This window comes from Tamandua tetradactyla, chromosome 15, assembly GCF_023851605.1.
Source record: "Tamandua tetradactyla isolate mTamTet1 chromosome 15, mTamTet1.pri, whole genome shotgun sequence".
NCBI lineage: Eukaryota > Metazoa > Chordata > Mammalia > Pilosa > Myrmecophagidae > Tamandua > Tamandua tetradactyla.
Window position 1 is genome coordinate 49,667,894 of NC_135341.1, and position 20,971 is coordinate 49,688,864.

The following is a 20,971-nucleotide window of genomic DNA, read 5'->3' on the forward strand; positions in this document are numbered from 1 at the left end:
CCTGATCCCCGGTCCTGTGAATGGGACCTTATTAGAAATAGCGTCATTACAGATGGAATTAGGCAAGTTAAAAGGAAGCCATACTGGAGCAGGCTGGGCCCTTGATATGATGGGACACACAGAGAAAAGTGTTTTGGTTGAATCCATCCATGTGATGGAAACAGAGACTGAGTTGTTCTCAAGCCAAAAAACGCCACAGATGGCTGCAAGTCACCACCAGAACCCTGTGGACTTCAGAGGAAGCATGGCCCGGCTGACACCTTGATTTTGGACTTTGAGCTGCCAGAATTGTGCAATAATATATTTTTGTGATTTTAAACCACCAGTTTGTGGCACTTTGTTTATAGCAGCACTAGTCAAGTAAAACAATCCTGAGGAGATATTCTATTTACTGCACAGCTGGGCATCTCATGAAGGAGCAGGCCACAGTTGGCAGAGTTCCAGAATCAACTGACCACTAGGACTGGAGTCAATGTACTTCTGAGGCCATCAGAGCCCAGGCTCACTCCTATGACAGAGGGCCAGCTGTGCATCACCCATAACTGTCATTTCTACCACCTTTTCGGAACAGTGCTCCCACCGCAGTTGGGTCCTGGGTTGCAGGATGCCATAGCTCAGAGGTGCCAGGGGTAAGAGGAGACTCAGGGCTTGCAAACTTGGTGGATCTGGAAGCCAGTCTTGGCTCTTTCATTTACGAACTATGAGACCTCAGGCAGGTCCCTTTACCTTCTAGAATCTCAGTTTCCTCAACAGGAAATGAAATTAATAATACCTAGTTCATATGGGATGACGTGAGAGTGAGAGTCATGGAGACTGAGAATACACAAGAAAATTCAATGCAGTGAAGTCCTTAAGCATAATAGGGGACAGACGTATAAGTGGAACAGTGTACCCAATGTTTGAGTGGAGAATATTTCCATCTGTAGTCAACACTGCTGATTCTCTGCCCAGATCCTCTTGTATCTCTGGTTCCATATGCCTCACCTCTAGCTTTTCATGCTTTACTCCTAGTGGCTTACATCTTTTTTAGAGGCCAATTTCCCTTAGGGTGCATCAAGAGGGTGAAGTACATAGATGTTTACTACCTCCTGGGGTGTTCTCTAGCTGATGACCTGCAGATGCAGGAGTCTGAAAACTCAGCTCCCTTGTTTCCAGGTGGGACTACTCTAAAATGTTATTTGTGCTCCAGAGTTCCCCATGGGATCAGGCTGAGGTTAGGATTTCACTTGAAATCTTACCCTTGCTTCCCCTCTTCCATTCCCCTATCCTGTCTCCCCACTTCCTCCTCAGGCCACTTGGACACATCCTCAATAAACTACTTACTTGTACACATACCATCATCTCAAGGTCTGTTTCTTGAGAACCCAATTTAAGGTGCCATTTGACTTCATCTGGAATGCCTGTACTTCCCCTGTCTGTCTGCAAAATTCCTTCAATATTTGTTCAGGGTCACTTTCTGTGAATCCTGCCCTGATCTCATCAGTACAGGTATTCTTGGCATATAGCCATACTGTGCTGCACATGTGTATGTATGTGTGCATGTGTATAATCCGTCTAGTGCCCCCCCCACAGGCCATTGAAAACTTGAGGGTAAGAATTTGTCTCGTTCATGTTTATTGGTGTACAATTAATGTCTACTGAAAGAACGGAATGGACCAGAAAACCTTGTCCTAAAACAACCTTCTATAGCAGTGAGTTTGGGGCTCAGGGAGAGGGTGCAGAGGCTACCAAAGGAAAATGAGGAAATGAATTGAGGGAGTACCAGGTATCCTAATCCCTGATTCAACCAAAACACATCCCAGTTTAGAAATGGGTTCTGTTGCTTAAAAAGTAATAATAACAATGATGATAATGATGATAATAATGATGACTACTGAAAATCATGGATTTAGAATAAATTGGCCATGATTCTTGAGGATTTGGGGGAGGGGGAGGCTCATTTTTCATTTGGTTCATCCTCTCCTTGACCATCTGCTTCTGTAATGAGAACCACCATCAACTGGACACCCATGTGGAAGAACCATGCAAGGGACTGTACACCTGGATGTCATTTAAGCCCTCCAACTCCTGCACGTTCACTACATGTGACCAGCACAAATTGCCGTGACCTTGACTGATATAAATCAACCTGCCACTTCTCTCTATATTCTGCTTCACCACCATCTCCTGCCACTTCAGTCACAGCCATCTAATTGGCCTCCCTATATATCCTTGTCCCCTCCAATTCTGACTCCCCACACAGTAATCACAGATTTTTTTTAATAGTATACATTAGATTGTGGCATCCATTGCTCAAAACAGAAGTATCAATGGCTTCCCTGTGTACCTACCCACTGGCTTTTTGGTCTGGACCCTGCCTATGTGTTCAGTTATAGCTTTTGCCGCTCTCTTCACTGCTCATTAGGAGCCTGCTTCTCTGGCCTCCCTTCAGCTGTTTGGGTCTTCAAAGAGCACTCCCTGCACCTTCATATAGCTTTTCCCCATGATTGGCAAGTGAATTCTTTTTCATTCTCCCAGGCCAGGTCTCAGCTACCTTGGAGAACCATCCCTTGACCACCTCAACCTAAAGCAAGTTCTACCTGATATTCTCTCCCATGGAACTAATCTCAATTCGAAGTAAAATCTTTGTTTTCTTCCTTGTTTACTGCCCGTCACCTCTCAGTCTGTGAAGGCAGGGAACATGCTGAATTTGTTCCTTATTGTTCCTAGTAGAGCACCTGGCCATTAGGACGCCCTCAGTAAATATTCACCAAATGAACAGCAAATGCTGAACATTAGGAAATGTGACTCATGTGTTTGGCAAGCTACACTGGAAATTTCTCAATTTCTGATGGTCAGAGCTTAATTGTCACTCCCACCCAACATGTGGGGATGGTGGGTGAAGAGAACGGACCACCTACCACCTCTAATGATGGTACAGGATGAGGGTGGTGATGACCTTCCAATGTGCCTCCTCTTCACCCCACATCTCAACATAACTTGAGATTCAAGGTCACATGGAACATAAAGATTATAATTTTAACTGAGATTGACTACATAATGGTATAGTACAGAAGAGTCTACTTAGTCTTTTTTTTATATATACAGTTTTTATGGTAAAACTGTGAACTTTGCATAAGAAGCAGCATAACAACAGCAACAACAAACTAAAATGGCATCTTTTGGGGTAAAGGTCATTTACAAGAGATCCCGGCTGTCACCTTTGGCTGGGGGCAGTGGTGGGGGTTGAATGCAGGGGCAATTCATGTGTGGGGAGAATTACTGAAATGCTAAAGTGCATTGAGCATCTGTGGTGTGCCAGCTATTCTTCTAGGGGCTTCATACTAGTAAAACTGAGCCTTTTCAATTCCAGGAAGTAGGGAGCAGTTTTCCCATTTATAGATGAGGAAACTGAGGTTCACAGAGTTTACCTGTGAAAGTCACATTTAGCACTGAGAGAGATGAGGTTTGAACCTCAGCTTTCTGACCTACAGGGGGAGATGTAGTGCTCCTTATTCACAAAGAAAAAGGCCCAAAGACCAGAATTGACTTCCTGAAAGGGCAAATCTGGGCATTGAACCTAGATGGCTTCAGAGAAAATAAGATTGGAACCTGCTGTCCCAGTCAATTAGTGCTCGACTGGGTATTCAGAAGGGAAAGTGTGGCTGCAGTCTCGAGGCATGGGATCTGCTCGCAGCCCAGAAGGGAAGACCTGGGAGGCCTGAGGGGAGCCAGATGCGGCCTAGAGAAGCGGGCTGGGCTTTATGGGTGCCTGGGCAGTTTTAACAGAGATCCTTAAAACAAGTCAGCAATTTCTTTTCCAGACTGGGTACCTTCACATTTATCCAGTCCTTTCCATCCAAGAAGCTCAGCACCTTCCCCGTGTGACTGAGGAGCCACAAGGGAGAGGGACAACGGGCACCAAGCAAGGAGTGGAGTGCTCAGCCACTGTGCAATCTAGGCAAGCCATCACTTCCCCCCTCATATCAGAAGCTCATCCTTCATTCCCAAGAGGAAGGGCGTAGTGGAATCTCTGGGTACTACTTCGAATGAGCAGCCCTCCCCAGCACCTGCAGGGTAGGGAAGTCCCAGCTGATGGCAGCGGTCACAAGGGTAAGGTGAATGCCTCTGGACAGATGGTTCCCATGGCAGAAGCTTTGTTAAACAGCCCCCCAAATGTGACCTGTCAACGCAGCAAGGAGGTATTACTCATTTCCGAACAGTACTTAAAACAGAACGAAACAAAAAGCCGAAACACTCCTCAGCCATCTTTGAGCAAGATTTTCATGGTCTCTCATTAAGGCTGCATCTTGCCCAGGAAGTTGTCACCAAGAAATGGTCTGAGTGATTGAACAAAGACTCTATCTGCCATGGGAGCCCCAAGAAGAGCCAGGGGTTGGCTGGCCTAACACTGACCTGTTATATTAGAGAAGCACATCGGAGAGGACACTTTTAGCAGCCCAGACTCCTCCTCTATGTAAATCTCAGGGCAAGGCAGAGTCCCTCCTCCCCACTACAATAGCTGAAAATGCCAGTGACCTGCTTTCCCAGAGGACCCCTCACAGCCAGGACACTGAAAAGGAACCTGCCTTCAGTCAGGGAGATGCTCCTACCTGACTCCAGAGAAAGAGCCAGGAGAAGCCAGGGACAGCTGTGCTGAGTGCCCAGGACCAGCCGTGGTGGCCAGCTCCCCACAAGACTCTTCTGGTCCAGCCTCAAGTCCAGGCCCCTCAGGTACCTTGACCCCTCTTGTAGCCTCAGTCTGGTTCTCTCATCTTCCTGGTGATTCTGAGAGTCGCCAGATATTCTTCTAACCCATTCCGATTCGGCTGATGTGAGACACAGCCAGTCTCCCCTGCTTGCCCCCAAGGGCCCAGTCCGGTGCATGCTCCACAGGGCAACATGCTTTACTGATTCATCAGGCTGTGTCATTGTGGATTGGCCAGCACTGATTCCACTATTTAAAGATTTCAAGAGAACAGGTTCCTTGTGTGAATCATGAAAGCTTCTCATATAGACTGAGAATGGAGTTTGGGGCGGTGGCTTGCAGTAGCACGGCTGATTTTGTATACTCTTGGTTTGGTCTGCGGAGTTTCTGGTCTCAGTTGATGCAATTCTACTTAAAATACGAGGATCTTGCTGAGTCTTTGTCTTCATCTGTGGACCTCAGGGGCCCATATGGGGACCAGTGAAAGCCCCACTCCACATCTTCTATGCCTAGTTGTGGCTGCCAATTTATGGTGCATACTCTATTTTCTTTTTGGAATGTCTCTCTTTTCTTTATGAGGGCTAGTATTCCAGGGCATGATGTGCTGTATTCCCTTTGTTCTTAATCTTTATGATTTCTGTGGATTCCTGACCAGTACTTTTTGTCTTCTTTGCTCCACTCCCCACCCCCCCCACCACTGCCTCACTCCCTGAAAAGAAAGAAGTGTGGTGCTGAATTTTGAAATTCAACATATTACTGGCACCTCCAATCAGCACCTTGAGCCTGCAATCACACAGGGCTCACCTGGAAGTTTCAGATTTGGGTCTGTACAAAGCCACATAAGCTTGATGTGGTTGGTCTTGCGCACAAGCTAACACCCAACCTGGGAAAGACCCCAAATCTACTTATTAACAAACAAGACAAATATCTCAAGAATCTTATTATTTTCTGTGTATTCACCAAATGCTCTGGAAAATCACTATCTATACCATTGCAAAAAGAGAAAAGATACAAAGAACTATAGGAAAATGAATTAACTTTCCTATCAATTATATTTGCCACCATGTACTTTTTTTTAAACATAACAACATACAAACACAAACGTTCTTACCCACCATGTACATTTCATGTGGTTGAAAACTTGGGTATTGTTTTACTCTTCTCTCCCTTACATAGCTTGATACCAGCTGCCAACACATTTCCTGTTCATTCTAAGACCAAGACAATTTGGTGCCTAATCTAAAATCTTATGAAATTGTGCCTGATTTAAATTTGGTGGCTAGCTTTTATGGAAATTCCTCTTCAGATTGATGGTCGACAGACAGCCAGGCATTCAGAACAATCATGCAAGGAAGGACGTGCTTGTTCTAAAATAGAAAACCTACTCAGAAAAGATGTTTTATTTTTACCAAGGAAGGTTGAGAATAGTTTATAGAACTTCATTTTAGCTTATGGATTGAGAAGGCAAAGTCATGGAGAGGAGGGAGAAGGGGACATTCTCAGATTCCAACATGTGCTGATTTTTTCTCTGGAGTACAGAAAAAAATCAGTTGAAATAAGAGTTTTTTTTCCCCCAAGAATTCTTGATAACGAAAACATCACCATTGTACCTGAAATGAAACAGTAATTAATGGAAGTGGTATTTGGGGAGAGTACAGATGACCAAAAATGGGATATTAGGCAATGTTTTCCTGGATCCTAAGGCTTTGTTTTCTAGTAGAAGGCATTATTCCCAGTGATACATATTTCTTATCTATACAAGGGATTCCACCTGTAGGAGACCTGTTAATTATTTTCATTAGCTCTTAACTGGGAACTCTCTCCACTTCCAGCACATTCCAAACATCTCATATTGGACAAGTATTTCATTCTGTAAATTTTTTTTAGTGGAACTGTAACATTGAGCAGCCAACAGCCCTGTTCTCTCACTCCCTGGTGAAAGCTTGAGTTAGCAGTTCAACGGCCAAAAGTCAGAGAGGAAAAGGCAAAAGCCAAGTTTGGCAATATTTGACCTGCCAGAAAAACTGACCCTAAGTAGTGAAGGACTCCAGTGTCATTCCATTTCATTCCGTTCAATTTCTATTATTAAAATGACGCTTGGATGATTTTTGGCATGGATAGAGCAGTAAAGGGTCTACAGTTGATACTCCTTTGCTGTATTGAGTGTGGAGTGCCTAAACCTTTGTGCAATTTTAATATCCCCATTCAGGGGATTCATATTCATTCTGGACTAACCGATGTCCTTGTCTTTTGCTCACCAAAAAAAAGGGAACAGTTTCCCAGGATTTATTTTCTATCTGAACCCTTCCCAACCAGGGTCTCATCAGAGTGGCCTTTGGTCCCATCCTGTCTCTACGTTTTAGACATGTGGTACCTCCATTGTTATCTGAAAGTAAATAAACAGTCTTTTCTTTGTTTGTAAATAAGCTTTGCCAATTCATTCCTTTATAAATTTGCCACAGAGTGTTGACTCTTCCAAGAAAGTGTAGTCTCCTTTGAGAGAAGGTAAATTCCAGGAAAGGGATGCAAAAAGGGACTGCCTAGCACATTGGCGAAAGCAGTTCATATGCTGCTGTTGCCCCTCCCTCCCCACCTAGGATCTGAACATATGGGTCTCAAACAAAGGATGAGCCTATTCTCCCTAGAACAATAACAAAAGACAGTACAATTCCAAGGCCACGCTTTCCTTCCATTCTCTTCTATGGCCCCACAGCCAAGCCTCGTGGTTTGCTGCACCCTCCCATGTCTCTGAGGCCTAAATGTCAACTCCACTTCAGGGAGGACAAGGGGGGTATGTACAGAATGAAAGAGACGTTTCCAAGGCTTGGATATTTGGACGTGATCTCTGCAAGTTATTCAAACAACTTGTGTTAAAACACCCAATGTTTATCCATGGACCAATGTGATTGGGAAGGGAGACGAGGTTTCAGGGAAAGGTCAGAGAAAGATAAAAATAGTCTTGGCTTCACAGTGGAAATCCAAGCCCTGTCAAGGGTACTTTCAGACTATTTTTCTTTTGGCGGGCCATAGCAGGGACCTTTCACATAATGATGGCATCCTAAAGAGCCACGCTATCACAACAGCGACAAACCGCAGAAGTTCTGCCCGGGGGTGTGGAAGCCAAGGCAGGCATGGTCCTGGGTCTACCACAAACTCTCAAATTGCAGCTCCAAGTCACCCAAGCCACCCAGCTTCCCTCACCCTCCATGGAGGGCTAGTCCCAGGGGTGGCCAACTCACCGTCATCTCTTCTGGGTTCCCATTGGCTATTTCCACCACCCTTAAGGAAGGATCCACCTTCACCTTGGCTCGGGTCATGAACTGGATGACAGATGAACTGTCCTGTGGAGGAAACCATACAATTCACTGTCAGAATTCTTTTCTACAGTGACCACGGCTGGGCCTTGAGGTATTAGGCAGAACTGATAAGTTCTAATATTCCGTGGAGACCAGACAAAAGGTGAAACAAATTTGACCACTTACTAGACTCCTCTCCATCCCCAAGAACCCAAATAAAATATGGACCTCCAGCCTTTCTCTTTAGAATTCCCTCATATCATGGTGGATGCCATGTAAAACTATGGAGTTTGCCCCAGTCATTAACATGTGTCAGCTTGTGTGCTATGGCTTCCAAGTGGTAAGATATATATATAAGATATTTGGATATTGATATTGACATGGATAAATAAAGCTATTTAATTATGCACAGTGAATCCAGGCTTGGCACTCCATAGAAGGCAACTAATTTACATTCTTAAAGCATCTTCCTACCCTGATTGCAACCCGTAAACCCTCCACATAAGGTACCTTTAACTCTTCCTTTGGTCTTAAAAGAAGTTATTTTGGGGTTAAAGCTATTTAACATTAAAAGAAGGTACTACTCGAGGGATGACAAAGGGGGTCACGCCTAGCCTATAAATTATAAAATCCAGATGTAAAAGGCAATGGTCTAAGGAGAAGGGGGACTTACATGGGGGCACAGCTAAGATTCAGGAAGAGGTTACCAACCAGAGGGAGTCAGAAGTCTTAGCTGTGCCCAGATTCAAAGCCACAGATTCAGATGATCAGAAAACGGCTCCAAGGCAGGGTTGGAGAAGAAATTTGGAAAAAGACAGAGCTTGGCAAAACTACAGCGTAAGGAAGGGCCAGAACCTTGAGCCAGGGGTGTAGACGGAGCTACATTGATGACTGAGTGGAGAGGAAGCTGGTTTCCATGGTAGAAACAAAGGGCAGGCAACTGGGGCATGCTTGGCAGCCTATATTCGGCACTCCACCCTTGGGGGAGGCTGGTGCTTCCTAATATGAGAGAATTTCCTCAATTTGCCTGTCAGGCAAGGAGGTTTGTATTCAGATGCAAGTTTGATCTACCCTTGGCTAAACATGCTTACTGAAAACCATGAATGGGGAGCACACTCCCTATAGCAATGGCCCAAGGAGGCCACTTGCTCATCTCTACCAAAGGATCCACAAGGCCTTCCCGGGATGACCCACTCTGCATCGTTTACCTGGGATTTATGCACAAATTATCATCCTTTCTCTAAACAACATTAAAACATACTTTAAACACTTCAGGGAAGCTTATTATTCAGACTACCCCGGTTATCTCATGTTAAGCAACAAATAAGTTCGTATGCAAATAATTTTTTACCAACTTATCGGTTTTGTAAATATGTGGTTTTATGTGCTATATATCTTTAATCTTGGACATTAATAATTATTATAACAATCTTGGATGATGATAATAAAAAAAAATTAACTGCCAAAGTTAACGGTTAAGCCGATGGGTTACCTGGCACAGGACGGGCTGCCGGTGGATGGAGAAAGTGAAATAAAGAAAGACTCAGGGTCTGGAAGAACACTTTCAAAGAAATCTGAATCCTCTCATGATTTAAAAAACCTGATGCTGTGTTTCAAATGAAAATTTGTTAGGGCCAAAACAATAAAACCTCAAATTCCTTGTTTGAGGCCAGACCTTGGGGTCAAAAGGAAAATAAACACAACTGGAGGCCCTGGCGAACCGCAAGGCTGGCATTGCTTCAAATCCTCAGGGAGGCCTGCCGGCTCCTGGACCTGTTCTGTCCTCCACTCCCCGAGGGAGGTCTTGGCTGGCTACAGCAGGAAGTCGCACTGCCTTCCAAGCTCCACGAGCAGTTGGAGCCCTATCTGGCATCCAGGATAGCCTTGTTCTAGGTTTCCCTCTGCACCTGGAATTGCACCTGGAGACTGATTCTCCAAAACCCACATACAACACCCCTCGGCTTTCTTTTGCAGGGGGCTCCACTGAGCTGGATGAGCCGTGAGGACAGCAGTCAGTGGGGCATGCTCTTTGGCAAAGGGTTACCACTGGTCGCTGAGAGAGAGATGCAAAAGAACCAGGCCACAGCGCTGTGCACAAAGAAGGCTCGAGGCCTTGCAAGTAGGTGCAAATGACTTGCACCTACTTGCTCGAGGCCTTGCAAGTAGTGCAAGTAGCAGTCATCTAGGCTGATGGTGAAGGAGAAATCAGGGTGGTTTCCCACCATCAGCACCATAATCACGGCTCTGTCAACAGTTGTAAGTGTGGCACGGGATATAAACTTGTCAGCAGTGCCATTTGTCCAGAAAATGGACAGGACGCATTGGTATGCAGAAACACATACCCGACCTGGGGACCCATGCCAGGAAGGTACTTCTAATCATTCGGAACATCCAGACCCCCTTCTGCAATCATGGCATGGCCACTGGGGCCTTAATTCATTCCTGGCCCTCTCCCAATGCTGTTCTTTTTTAAGGGAGCAATACAACAGGGAAGCACTGCTGTGTGAGTCCACGTTGCCCCAAAACAGTTTGCTTCCAAAGCAAACCGGGGAAACCAAAGTTATGCACAAGTCTCCATGGGTGTGAGGGAGCCTCAACAGCTACAAGTAGAAAGTGGATAAAACATCCTGCATCCCCCAGTGCAGGCATGATCTCAGGTCAGCACGGTTACCACCATGCCTAGTTTAAAACAAAACAAGACGTGGAATAGCTTTTCTAAGGTTATTCATTCACATGGTAATGGGGTTGTATGGACTAAGACATTTTTAGTCTTCTCAAAAGAAAATAAACAGAATCTCTGTGGCTAACACCCATATTTTGTTTTGTCTTCATATGTACTCATTTTTATAGCATCTTCTTGGAACTGGTCTCTCATACTCAGCAGTTCTTATAGTAAAATAAATTATACTAAGTCTGTATGATTCTTCAAAGGTCACCAATTCACTGAATGAGGTATTTTTAAAAAAAATGACTTTTGATAAACTCATAATAGCAGAGTCACCTGAGGTTCAAAAGTTGGACTTTGCTGAAACAAGGTGTGGTGGTTTGGAGCTGTACGTACTGCAGAAAAATGTGTTCTTAAAGTGAATCCATTTCTGAGGGTGCAGACCCACGGTAAGTAGGACCTTTTGAGGAGATTACTTTAGTTAAGCTGTGACCCACCTCATTCAGGATGGGTTTAATCCTCTTACTGGAGTCCTTTATAAAAGGAATAGAGAGAGATGGAAAAAGAGAGAGAGACAGAGAGAGAGAGAGAGAGAGAGAGAGGCACAGAGGCAAGAAGCTGAAAGCAACAAAACCCAGAAGAGAAGGGACACACCGACAGGGGTCACCATGTGCCTTGACATGTGGCAAAGGAGCAAAGGATCGTTGCCAGCTGGGTTTTAGGAAGAAAGCATTGCCTTGGTGACGACTTAATTTGAATATTTTCACGGCCTCAAAACTGTAAGCTAATAATTTCCCATTGTTAGAGCTAGCCCATTTCGTTTGAGTAACCTAAGAAACTAAAATACAAGGTGTCATCTAAAGCAGGGGTTGGCAAACTTCAACTTAAGTGCCAAATCTGTCCCCCTGCCTGTTTTTGTATATAAAGTTTAACTGGAACACAGCCATGCAGATTTGCTTGAGTACCGTCTGTGGCTGTTTTCAAGATACAGGTGTAGAGTGGAACAGTTGCAATAGACCATATGGTGCACAAAGCCTAAAATAATTACTATTTACTCATTACAAAACAATTTGCCTACCCTGGATCTAAAGTGTCATCTCCAGACCCTCAGCATTAGTATCAGCCGCGAGCTTGTCAGAAACGTAGACTCTCAGACGCCACCCCAGGAATTTGCTCTTCAGGTGATACTAATGAGAGCTTAAGCATGAGAAATGTCACTGTGCACACAAAACACCCGAGGAGCCTGTTAGGATGAAGCCTGGGACGGAGCTCAGCAGGCTGCGGCCAATAGCACCACACTGGACTGACAGATTGTCCTGGCATCTTCTAGAAGCAGAATGACCAAAGGTACTTGTCAAGAAAGTTTTAAAAGGGGGGGAGCCAGAGTTGGATGAAGAAACCAATTCAAATGCTTTTACCTGACCCCTGAGAGTGCAGTTCCCTAGGACGTACCTTTTTGAGTATTTCTGTGTTCAGCAGCATGTAAACATCTATGGCGCGACTTTCTTCTCTAGCGAGTGCGCTGAGATTACAATGCAGTGTGAGGCAAGAAATCCCTGGCTTTTCACAGTCCTGAGAAGACAAATAAGAGACTTGTCAGCTGGTAGTAAGAACAAAGGCAAATTCACAGCAATTGATAGTGCAGTGGACTCCACGAGCTTCTATTTTCCTGGTGACTAAGGTAATTCCATGCAGAGGAAGTCATTTCTTCTGGCCACCAGAGGGCAACCATAGCGATTTCCTGCTTGGCCCCAGAGCATTTCTTCAATTCAGACATTCAACAACTAAGAGAAAGCTGGTCATGAGTTCACACTGCCAGAAAATTTGAATTTCACACGGAGAGATCATTCTTTCTAAGAAGAAATACATTTGCATATTCCAGAAGCATTCTACTTATGAGTTTTAAACACAAGATGTATTTCTCACATGCTTATGTAATTTCTGCCTGTGCGGCGCAAAATATACTTTCAAGTCCTTTTTTTTTTTTTTTTTTAAGCCAGGGCAGATCAGAGGGCTAGGAAGTCAAATGAATCTTGCCCAATAACACACAAGTTACTGATAGAAACCTAATTTCCAGATTCAACTTATAAAAGAGGAATGTTTCTTGTTTGCATTATAGAATCCATAATGTATATTTACACACCTTCATGATGTTTCATGTCTGAGATAGAATTTTCATCCAGACACAGAGTTCTATCTATCAAACAACCAGATATCATTACATCTAACGATTTTAAATTCTAAGGGCTTTTAAAAACAGACACATCATCAGCATCATTTAAGTAAAAAAAAAACCAGACTTTCCATGTGGCAAAGAGTTCCACTTCTTCTGCAGGAGAAGAGAATGAAGAAGGAAGTGGTGAATGAGGGGCCAAAGCTCAAGCGGCAAAGCTCACACAGTTGAAATAACAAGCTAAAGAAATAACTAAAGATATGGGGGAAAGAGGCTTGGGAAAAGCATTATGATTTTATCTTCAACATCTTCATTAAAAAAAAACTGAGTTTTAACTTACATACAGTAAATAGAACAAATATCAAGTATACATCTCCATAAATTTTTACATATGTTTACCCCCAGGGAGCCACCACTCAGATCAAGTGTAGAACATTTTTAGCATTTAGGTGGGGCTTCCTCAAGCCCTCTCAGTCAATATCTCCCCAAAATAACCATTGTCCTGAACTCTATTCACCAAAGATTAGTTTTTGCCTATTTTTTAACTTTATATAACTGAAATCTTACAGTATGTATCCTTTTGACTCTGTCTTCTTTTGTTCAGTATTACAATTGTGAGAATCATTCATATTGCCATTTGTAGCAGTAGTTTGTTATTTTCATTGCTGCCTAATAGTATAGTGTACAGATACACCATAATTACGTTACTCTTTCTCCTGTTGATGGACATTTGAGTTGTTTCCAGTTTGGGGCTATTATACATAACACTTTCGAGGGACACAAGTACCTATTTCTCCTGGGGATATATCCAGGAATGGAACTGCTGGGTCATAGGGTACACGTATGTTTAGTTTTAGGAGATATCAAATAGTTTCTCAAAGAACTTCACCCTTGTTCAGACTCAAACCAGTTGTAGAAACTTTTTACTCTGTGTTTGATGGGCTGCAAAGGTTTACCCCTTCTCAGGCACTTGAGTTGGAATGTAAAGTTAACACTTTGATTAAGATTTCAGGCTGAAAGATAGGAGATGACAGTCCTTGTGACTTTATTAAGTCAATTGATTAAAATAAGATTTGAGGAATAATATATACCAAACAGAAATCAGGTCCCTCATCACAGACTTGTCTTCCTAGTGAGAAGCACCCATGTCACCCCAACCAGTAAGCAAAATCTTACCAACACTTTTCTTCCAGATTTTGTGAAAAATGCAAATATTGTATGGAAGATATTTTCTTGTTCTTGAGGGATGATGCATGGGGTTGGGTTTTTCTGGAAAGAACAGTTTCCTTTCTCTTGGCCTACCTGAAAACAGAAAGAGATCCATTAGAGTGGCCAGTCTCAAGGGACCGGTGTTTCCTATTGTCCAGGGGGGCAGTGGTAGAGCCCAAATTCAACTATTTGTCTTTGTCCATTTTCTAGTGGACAAAGACCAAAAAGCTAAAAGGCAAAAGCTGTAACATCAACAGGACCAAATAGGATAAATGAAACCCAAGTCCTTAAATAATTGAGATGAGAAAGCACACAACACACATATGAGATGTGACTAGGAAATAGTAATACAAAAGGAACAAAGTAAACCTTATACTTCTTAGTTTCCAAAGCACATTTACAAACATCTTTATAGCAGCTCTCTCAGCTAGGTACTGATGCTCTTTGTCCACTGAAAAAACTGTGATTCAGGTCAAGTCACTTGTCCAAAATCAGAGAATCAGGAATTAATGGGGACATATCTTGAATTGGAGTCTTCTGGGCCCCAGCATATGTGTGTTCCACTGCTGATGTTTTCAATCTGTATCCCAATCTGTGCATCCAGGGTGCTGCAAAATCCCTTAGAAGCCACTGTAGAGAACGGGAGGGGCATCAAGTAGAGGTGTTTTGGCTTCTGTCTCTGCTCTAATTAGACCATCAATCACAGGCAGACACGCCACATACTGGGCAGGATAAGAAAAACAGAACCCAGAGACTTCACAGGAAAGTCTTTTAACCTGCTGGGTCTCACCCTCGGAGAAAACTGATGCAGGTGACTCTTTCCCCCTGAAAGGAGGCCAGTTTAGTCCAGGAAAACCCGGCTGGAGTCTATAATACCTACGTAGACCCTCCTGAGGGTGGTGAGGGAAAAGGCACCATACAAGCAGGGCAAGAAACAAGAAAACAAGAACTGAAAAATTCTCCTCTGTTAAACAAAACCTAAGCTAGAGGTCCAGAAAAAACTGAACTGAAGGTCAAAGAACAGATAGACAACAAATTCATCTAGCAAGAAAACCCTAGGTAAGAGAAGTGAAAGCAATCTCCAGAATAAACTAATTAAGGTAATTAAATGTCTAGATGCCAGCAAAAAATAACAAATCACACCAGGAAAATTGAAGATATGGCCCAGTCAAAGGAACAAACCAATAGTTCAAATGAGATACAAGAGCTGAAACAACTAATTCAGAATGTACGAACAGACATGGAAAACCTCATCAAAAACCAAATCAATGAATTGAGGGAGGATATGAAGAAGGCAAGGAATGAACAAAAAGATGAAATGGAAAGTCTAAAAAAACAAATCACGGAACTTATGGGGATGAAAGGTACAGTAGAAGAGATGAAAAAAACAACGGAAACCTACAAGGGTAGATTTCAAGAGACAGAGGTTAGGATTACTGAACTGGAGAATGGAACATCTGAAATCCAACAAGAAACAGAAACCATAGGGAAAAAAAATGGAAAAATACGAGCAGGGACTCAGGGAACTGAATGATAACATGAAGCACACAAATATACGTGTTGTGGGTGTCCCAGAAGAAGAAGAGAAGGGAAAAGGAGGAGAAAAACTAATGGAAGAAATTATCACTGAAAATTTCCCAACTCTTGTGAAAGACCTAAAATTATAGATCCAAGAAGTGCAGTGTACCCCAAAGAGAATAGATCCAAATATACTTTCTCCAAGACACTTACTAGTCAGAATGTCAGAGGTCAAAGAGAAAGAGAGGATCTTGAAAGCAGCAAGAGAAAAGCAATCCATCACATACAAGGGAAACCCAATAAGACTGTGTGTAGATCTCTCAGCAGAAACCATGGAGGCGAGAAGACAGTGGGATGATATATTTAAATTACTAAAAGAGAAAAACTGCCAACCAAGAATTCTATACCCAGCAAAATTGTCCTTCAAAAATGAGGGATAAATTAAAATATTTTCAGACAAAAAATCACTGAGAGAATTTGTGACCAAGAGACCAGCTCTGCAAGAGTATTTCTGCAAGAAATACTAAAGGGAGCACTAGAGACAGATACGAAAACACAGAAGAGAGAGGTGTGGAGAAGAGTGTAGAAAGAAGGAAAATTAGATATGACATATAAAATAAAAAGGCAAAATGGTAGAGGAAAGTACTACCCAAACAGTAATAACACTAAGTGTTAATGGATTGAACTCCCCAATCAAAAGACATAGACTGGCAGAATGGATTAAAAAACAGGATCCTTCTATATGCTGTCTACAGGAAACACATCTTAGACCCAAAGATAAACATAGGTTGAAAGTGAAAGGTTGGCTCAAGAAGACATAGATGACCTCAACAAACCAATCACAAGTAAAGAAATTGAATTAGTCATTCAAAAGCTTCCTAAAAAGAAAAGTCCAGGACCAGATGGCTTCACATGTGAATTCTACCAAACATTCCAGAAAGAATTAGTACCAATTCTCCTCAAACTCTTCAAAAAAATCGAAGTGGAGGGAAAACTGCCTAATTCATTCTATGGAGCCAACATCACCCTCATACCAAAATCAGGCAAAGATATTACAAAAAAAGAAAACTACAGACCAATCTCTCTAATGAATACAGATGCAAAAATCCTCAATAAAATTCTAGCAAATCGTATCCAACAACACATTAAAAGAATTATACATCATGACCAAGTAGGATTCATCCCAGGTATGCAAGGATGGTTCAACATAAGAAAATCAATTAATGTAATACAACATATCAACAAATCAAAGCAGAAAAATCACATGATCATCTCAATTGATGCAGAGAAGGCATTTGACAAAATTCAACATCCTTTCCTGTTGAAAACGCTTCAAAAGATAGGAATACAAGGGAACTTCCTTAAAATGATAGAGGGAATATATGAAAAACCCACAGCTAATATCATCCTCAGTGGGGAAAAATTGAAAACTTTCCCCCTAAGATCAGGAACAAGACAAGGATGTCCACTATCACCACTATTATTCAACATTGTGTTGGAGGTTCTAGCCAGAGCAATTAGACAAGAAAAAGAAATACAAGGCATCAAAATTGGAAAGGAAGAAGTAAAACTATCACTGTTTGCAGACGATATGATACTATACGTTGAAAACCCGGAAAAATCCACAACAAAACTACTAGAGCTAATAAATGAGTACAGCAAAGTAGCAGGTTACAAGATCAACATTCAAAAATCTGTAGCATTTCTATACACTAGTAATGAACAAGCTGAGGGGGAAATCAAGAAACGAATCCCATTTACAATTGCAACTAAAAGAATAAAATACCTAGGAATAAATTTAACTAAAGAGACAAAAAACCTATATAAAGAAAACTACAAAAAACTGCTAAAAGAAATCACAGAAGACCTAAATAGATGGAAGGGCAAACCGTGTTCATGGATTGGAAGACTAAATATAGTTAAGATGTCAATCCTACCTAAATTGATTTACAGATTCAATGCAATACCAATCAAAATACCAACAACTTATTTTTCAGAAATAGAAAAACCAATAAGCAAATTTATCTGGAAGGGCAGGGTGCCCCGAATTGCTAAAAGCATCTTGAGGAAAAAAAACGAAGCTGGAGGTCTCGCGCTGCCTGACTTTAAGGCATATTATGAAGCCACAGTGGTCAAAACAGCATGGTATTGGCATAAAGATAGATATATCGACCAATGGAATCGAATAGAGTGCTCAGATATAGACCCTTTCATCTATGGACATTTGATCTTTGATAAGGCAGTCAAGCCAACTCACCTGGGACAGAGCAGTCTCTTCAATAAATGGTGCCTAGAGAACTGGATATCCATATGCAAAAGAATGAAAGAAGACCCATATCTCACACCCTATACAAAAGTTAACTCAAAATGGATCAAAGATCTAAACATTAGGTCTAAGACCATAAACAGTTAGAGGAAAATGTTGGGAGATATCTTATGGATCTTACAACTGGAGGCGGTTTTATGGACCTTAAACCTAAAGCAAGAGCACTGAAGAAGGAAATAAATAAATGGGAACTCCTCAAAATTAAACACTTTTGTGCATCAAAGAACTTCATCAAGAAAGTAGAAAGACAGCCTTCACAATGGGAGACAATATTTGGAAATGATATATCAGATAAAGGTCTAGTATCCAGAATTTATAAAGAGATTGTTCATCTCAACAACAAAAAGACAGCCAATCCAATTACAAAATGGGAAAAAGACTTGAACAGACACCTATCAGAAGAGGAAATACAAATGGCCAAAAGGCACATGAAGAGATGCTCAATGTCCCTGGCCATTAGAGAAATGCAAATCAAAACCACAATGAGATATCATCTCACACCCACCAGAATGGCCATTATCAACAAAACAGAAAATGACAAGTGCTGGAGAGGATGCGGAGAAAGAGGCACACTTATCCACTGTTGGTGGGAATGTCAAATGGTGCAACCACCGTGGAAGGCAGTTTGGCGGTTCCTCAAAAAGCTGAATATAGAATTGCCATACGACCCAGCAATACCATTGCTGGGAATATACTCAAAGGAATTACGGGCAAAGACACAAACGGACATTTGCACACCAATGTTTATAGCAGCATTATTTACAATTGCAAAGAGATGGAAACAGCCGAAATCTCCATCAACAGAAGAGTGGCTAAACAAACTGTGGTATATACATATGATGGAATACTATGCAGCTTTAAGACAGGATAAACTTATGAAGCATGTAATAACATGGATGGACCTAGAGAACATTATGCTGAGTGAGTCTAGCCAAAAACTAAAGGACAAATACTGTATGGTCCCACTGATGTGAACAGACATTCGAGAATAAATTTGGAATATGTCCTTGATAACAGAGTCCAGCAGGAGGTAGAAACAGGGTAAGATAATGGCCAATTGGAGTTGAACGGATACAGACGGTGTAACAGGACTAGATACAAAAACTCAAAAATGGACAGCACAATAATACCTAATTGTAAAGTAATCATGTTAAAACACTGAATGAAGCTGCATCTGAGCTATAGGTTTTTGTTTTGTTTTGTTTTGTTCTTACTATTATTACTTTTATTTTTTTCTCTATATTAACATTCTATATCTTTTTCGGTTATGTTGCTAGTTCTTCTAAACCAATGCATATGTACTAAGAAATGATGATCATGCATCTATGTGATGATGTTAAGAATTAATGATTGCATATGTAGAATGGTATGATCTCTAAATGTTGGGTTAATTTCTTTTTTTCCGTTAATTAAAAAAAAAAAAAAAGAGAAGGGATAATTGGAGCTGAAGGGATACAGACTGTACAACGGGACTGGATATAAAAACTCAGAAATGGACAGCACAATACTACCCAATTGTAATGCAATTATGTTAAAACACTGAATGAAGCTGCATGTGAGGTATAGGTTTTTTGTTTTTTTTTTTCTTTCTATTATTGTTTTAATTCTTATTCTGTTGTCTTTTTATTTCTTTTTCTAAATCGATGCAAATGTACTAAGAAATGATGAATATGCAACTATGTGATGTTATTAAGAATTACTGATTGTACATGTAGATTGGAATGATTTCTAATTGTTTTGTTAATTCTTTTTTTAATTAATAAAAAAAAAAAGAAAGTGAAAGGTTGGGAAAAGGTATTTCATGCAAATAACAACCAGAAAAGAGCAGGAGTAGCTATACTAATATCCAACAAATTACACTTCAAATGTAAGACAGTTAAAAGAAACAAAGAAGGATACTATGTACTAATAAAAGGAACAATTAAACAAGAAGACATAACAATCATAAATATGTATGCACCAAACCAGAATACCCCAAAATACATGAGGCAAACACTGCAAACACTGAAACGGGAGATAGACACATCTACCATAATAGTTGGAGACTTCAATTCCCCACTCTCATCAATGGACAGACCATCTAGACAGAGGATCAATAAAGAAACAGAGAATTTGAATATTACAATAAATGAGCTAGACTTAACAGATATTTATAGGACATTACACCCCACAACAGTAGGATACACATTTTTTTCAAGTGCTCATGGATCATTCTCAAAGATAGACCATATGCTGGGTCACAAAGCAAGTATCAACAAATTTAAAAAGATTGAAATCATACAAAACACTTTCTCAGATCATAAGGGAATGAAGTTGGAAATCAATAATAGGCAAAGCACCAGAAAATTCACAAATATATGGAGGGTCAACAACACACTCTTAAACAACCAGTGGGTCAAGGGAGAAATTACAAGAGAAATCAGTAAATATCTTGAGGCAAATGAAAATGAAAACACAACATATCAAAACTTATGGGATGCAGCAAAGGCAGTGCGAAGAGGGAAATTTATTACCCTAAATGCCTATATCAAAAAAGAAGAAAGGGCAAAAATACAGGAATTAACTGTCCATTTAGAAGAACTGGAGAAAGAACAGCAAAATAACCCCAAAGCAAGCAAAAGGAAAGAAATAACAAAGATAAGATCAGAAATAAATGAAATTGAGAACATGAAAACAATTGAGAAAATCAATAAAACCAGAAGTTGGTTCTATGAGAAAATCAATAAGATTGATGGGCTCTTAGCAAGATTGACAAAAAGAAGAAGAGAGAGGACGCAAATAAATAAGATCAGAAATGAAGAGGAGACATAACCATTGACCTCACAGAAATAAAGGAGGTACTAACAGGATACTATGAACAACTTTATGCCAATAAATACAACAATGTAGATGAAATGGACAACTTCCTAGAAAGGCATGAACAACCAACTTTGACTCAAGATGAAATAGATGACCTCAACAAACCAATCACAAGTAAAGAAACTGAATCAGTCATTAAAAAGCTTCCCAAAAGGAAAAGTCCAGGACCAGTCGGCTTCACATGTGAATTCTACCAAACATTCCAGAAAGAATTAGTACCAATCCTGCTCAAACTCTT

General features: G+C 41.3%; 1 protein-coding gene across 1 annotated transcript in view; it reads right to left on the bottom strand.

Moving 5' to 3' along the window:
* Window positions 1–20,971, bottom strand: part of ITGA9 (integrin subunit alpha 9) — a 447,613-nt gene that overhangs the window by 25,532 nt on the left and 401,110 nt on the right. The window contains exons 24-26 of the mRNA XM_077129816.1: window positions 13,998–14,123; window positions 12,101–12,220; window positions 7,927–8,028 (exon numbers count right to left, since the gene is read on the bottom strand). Coding sequence (XP_076985931.1) covers window positions 7,927–8,028; window positions 12,101–12,220; window positions 13,998–14,123 — 348 coding nt within the window. The remainder of the gene's footprint in view (window positions 1–7,926; window positions 8,029–12,100; window positions 12,221–13,997; window positions 14,124–20,971) is intronic.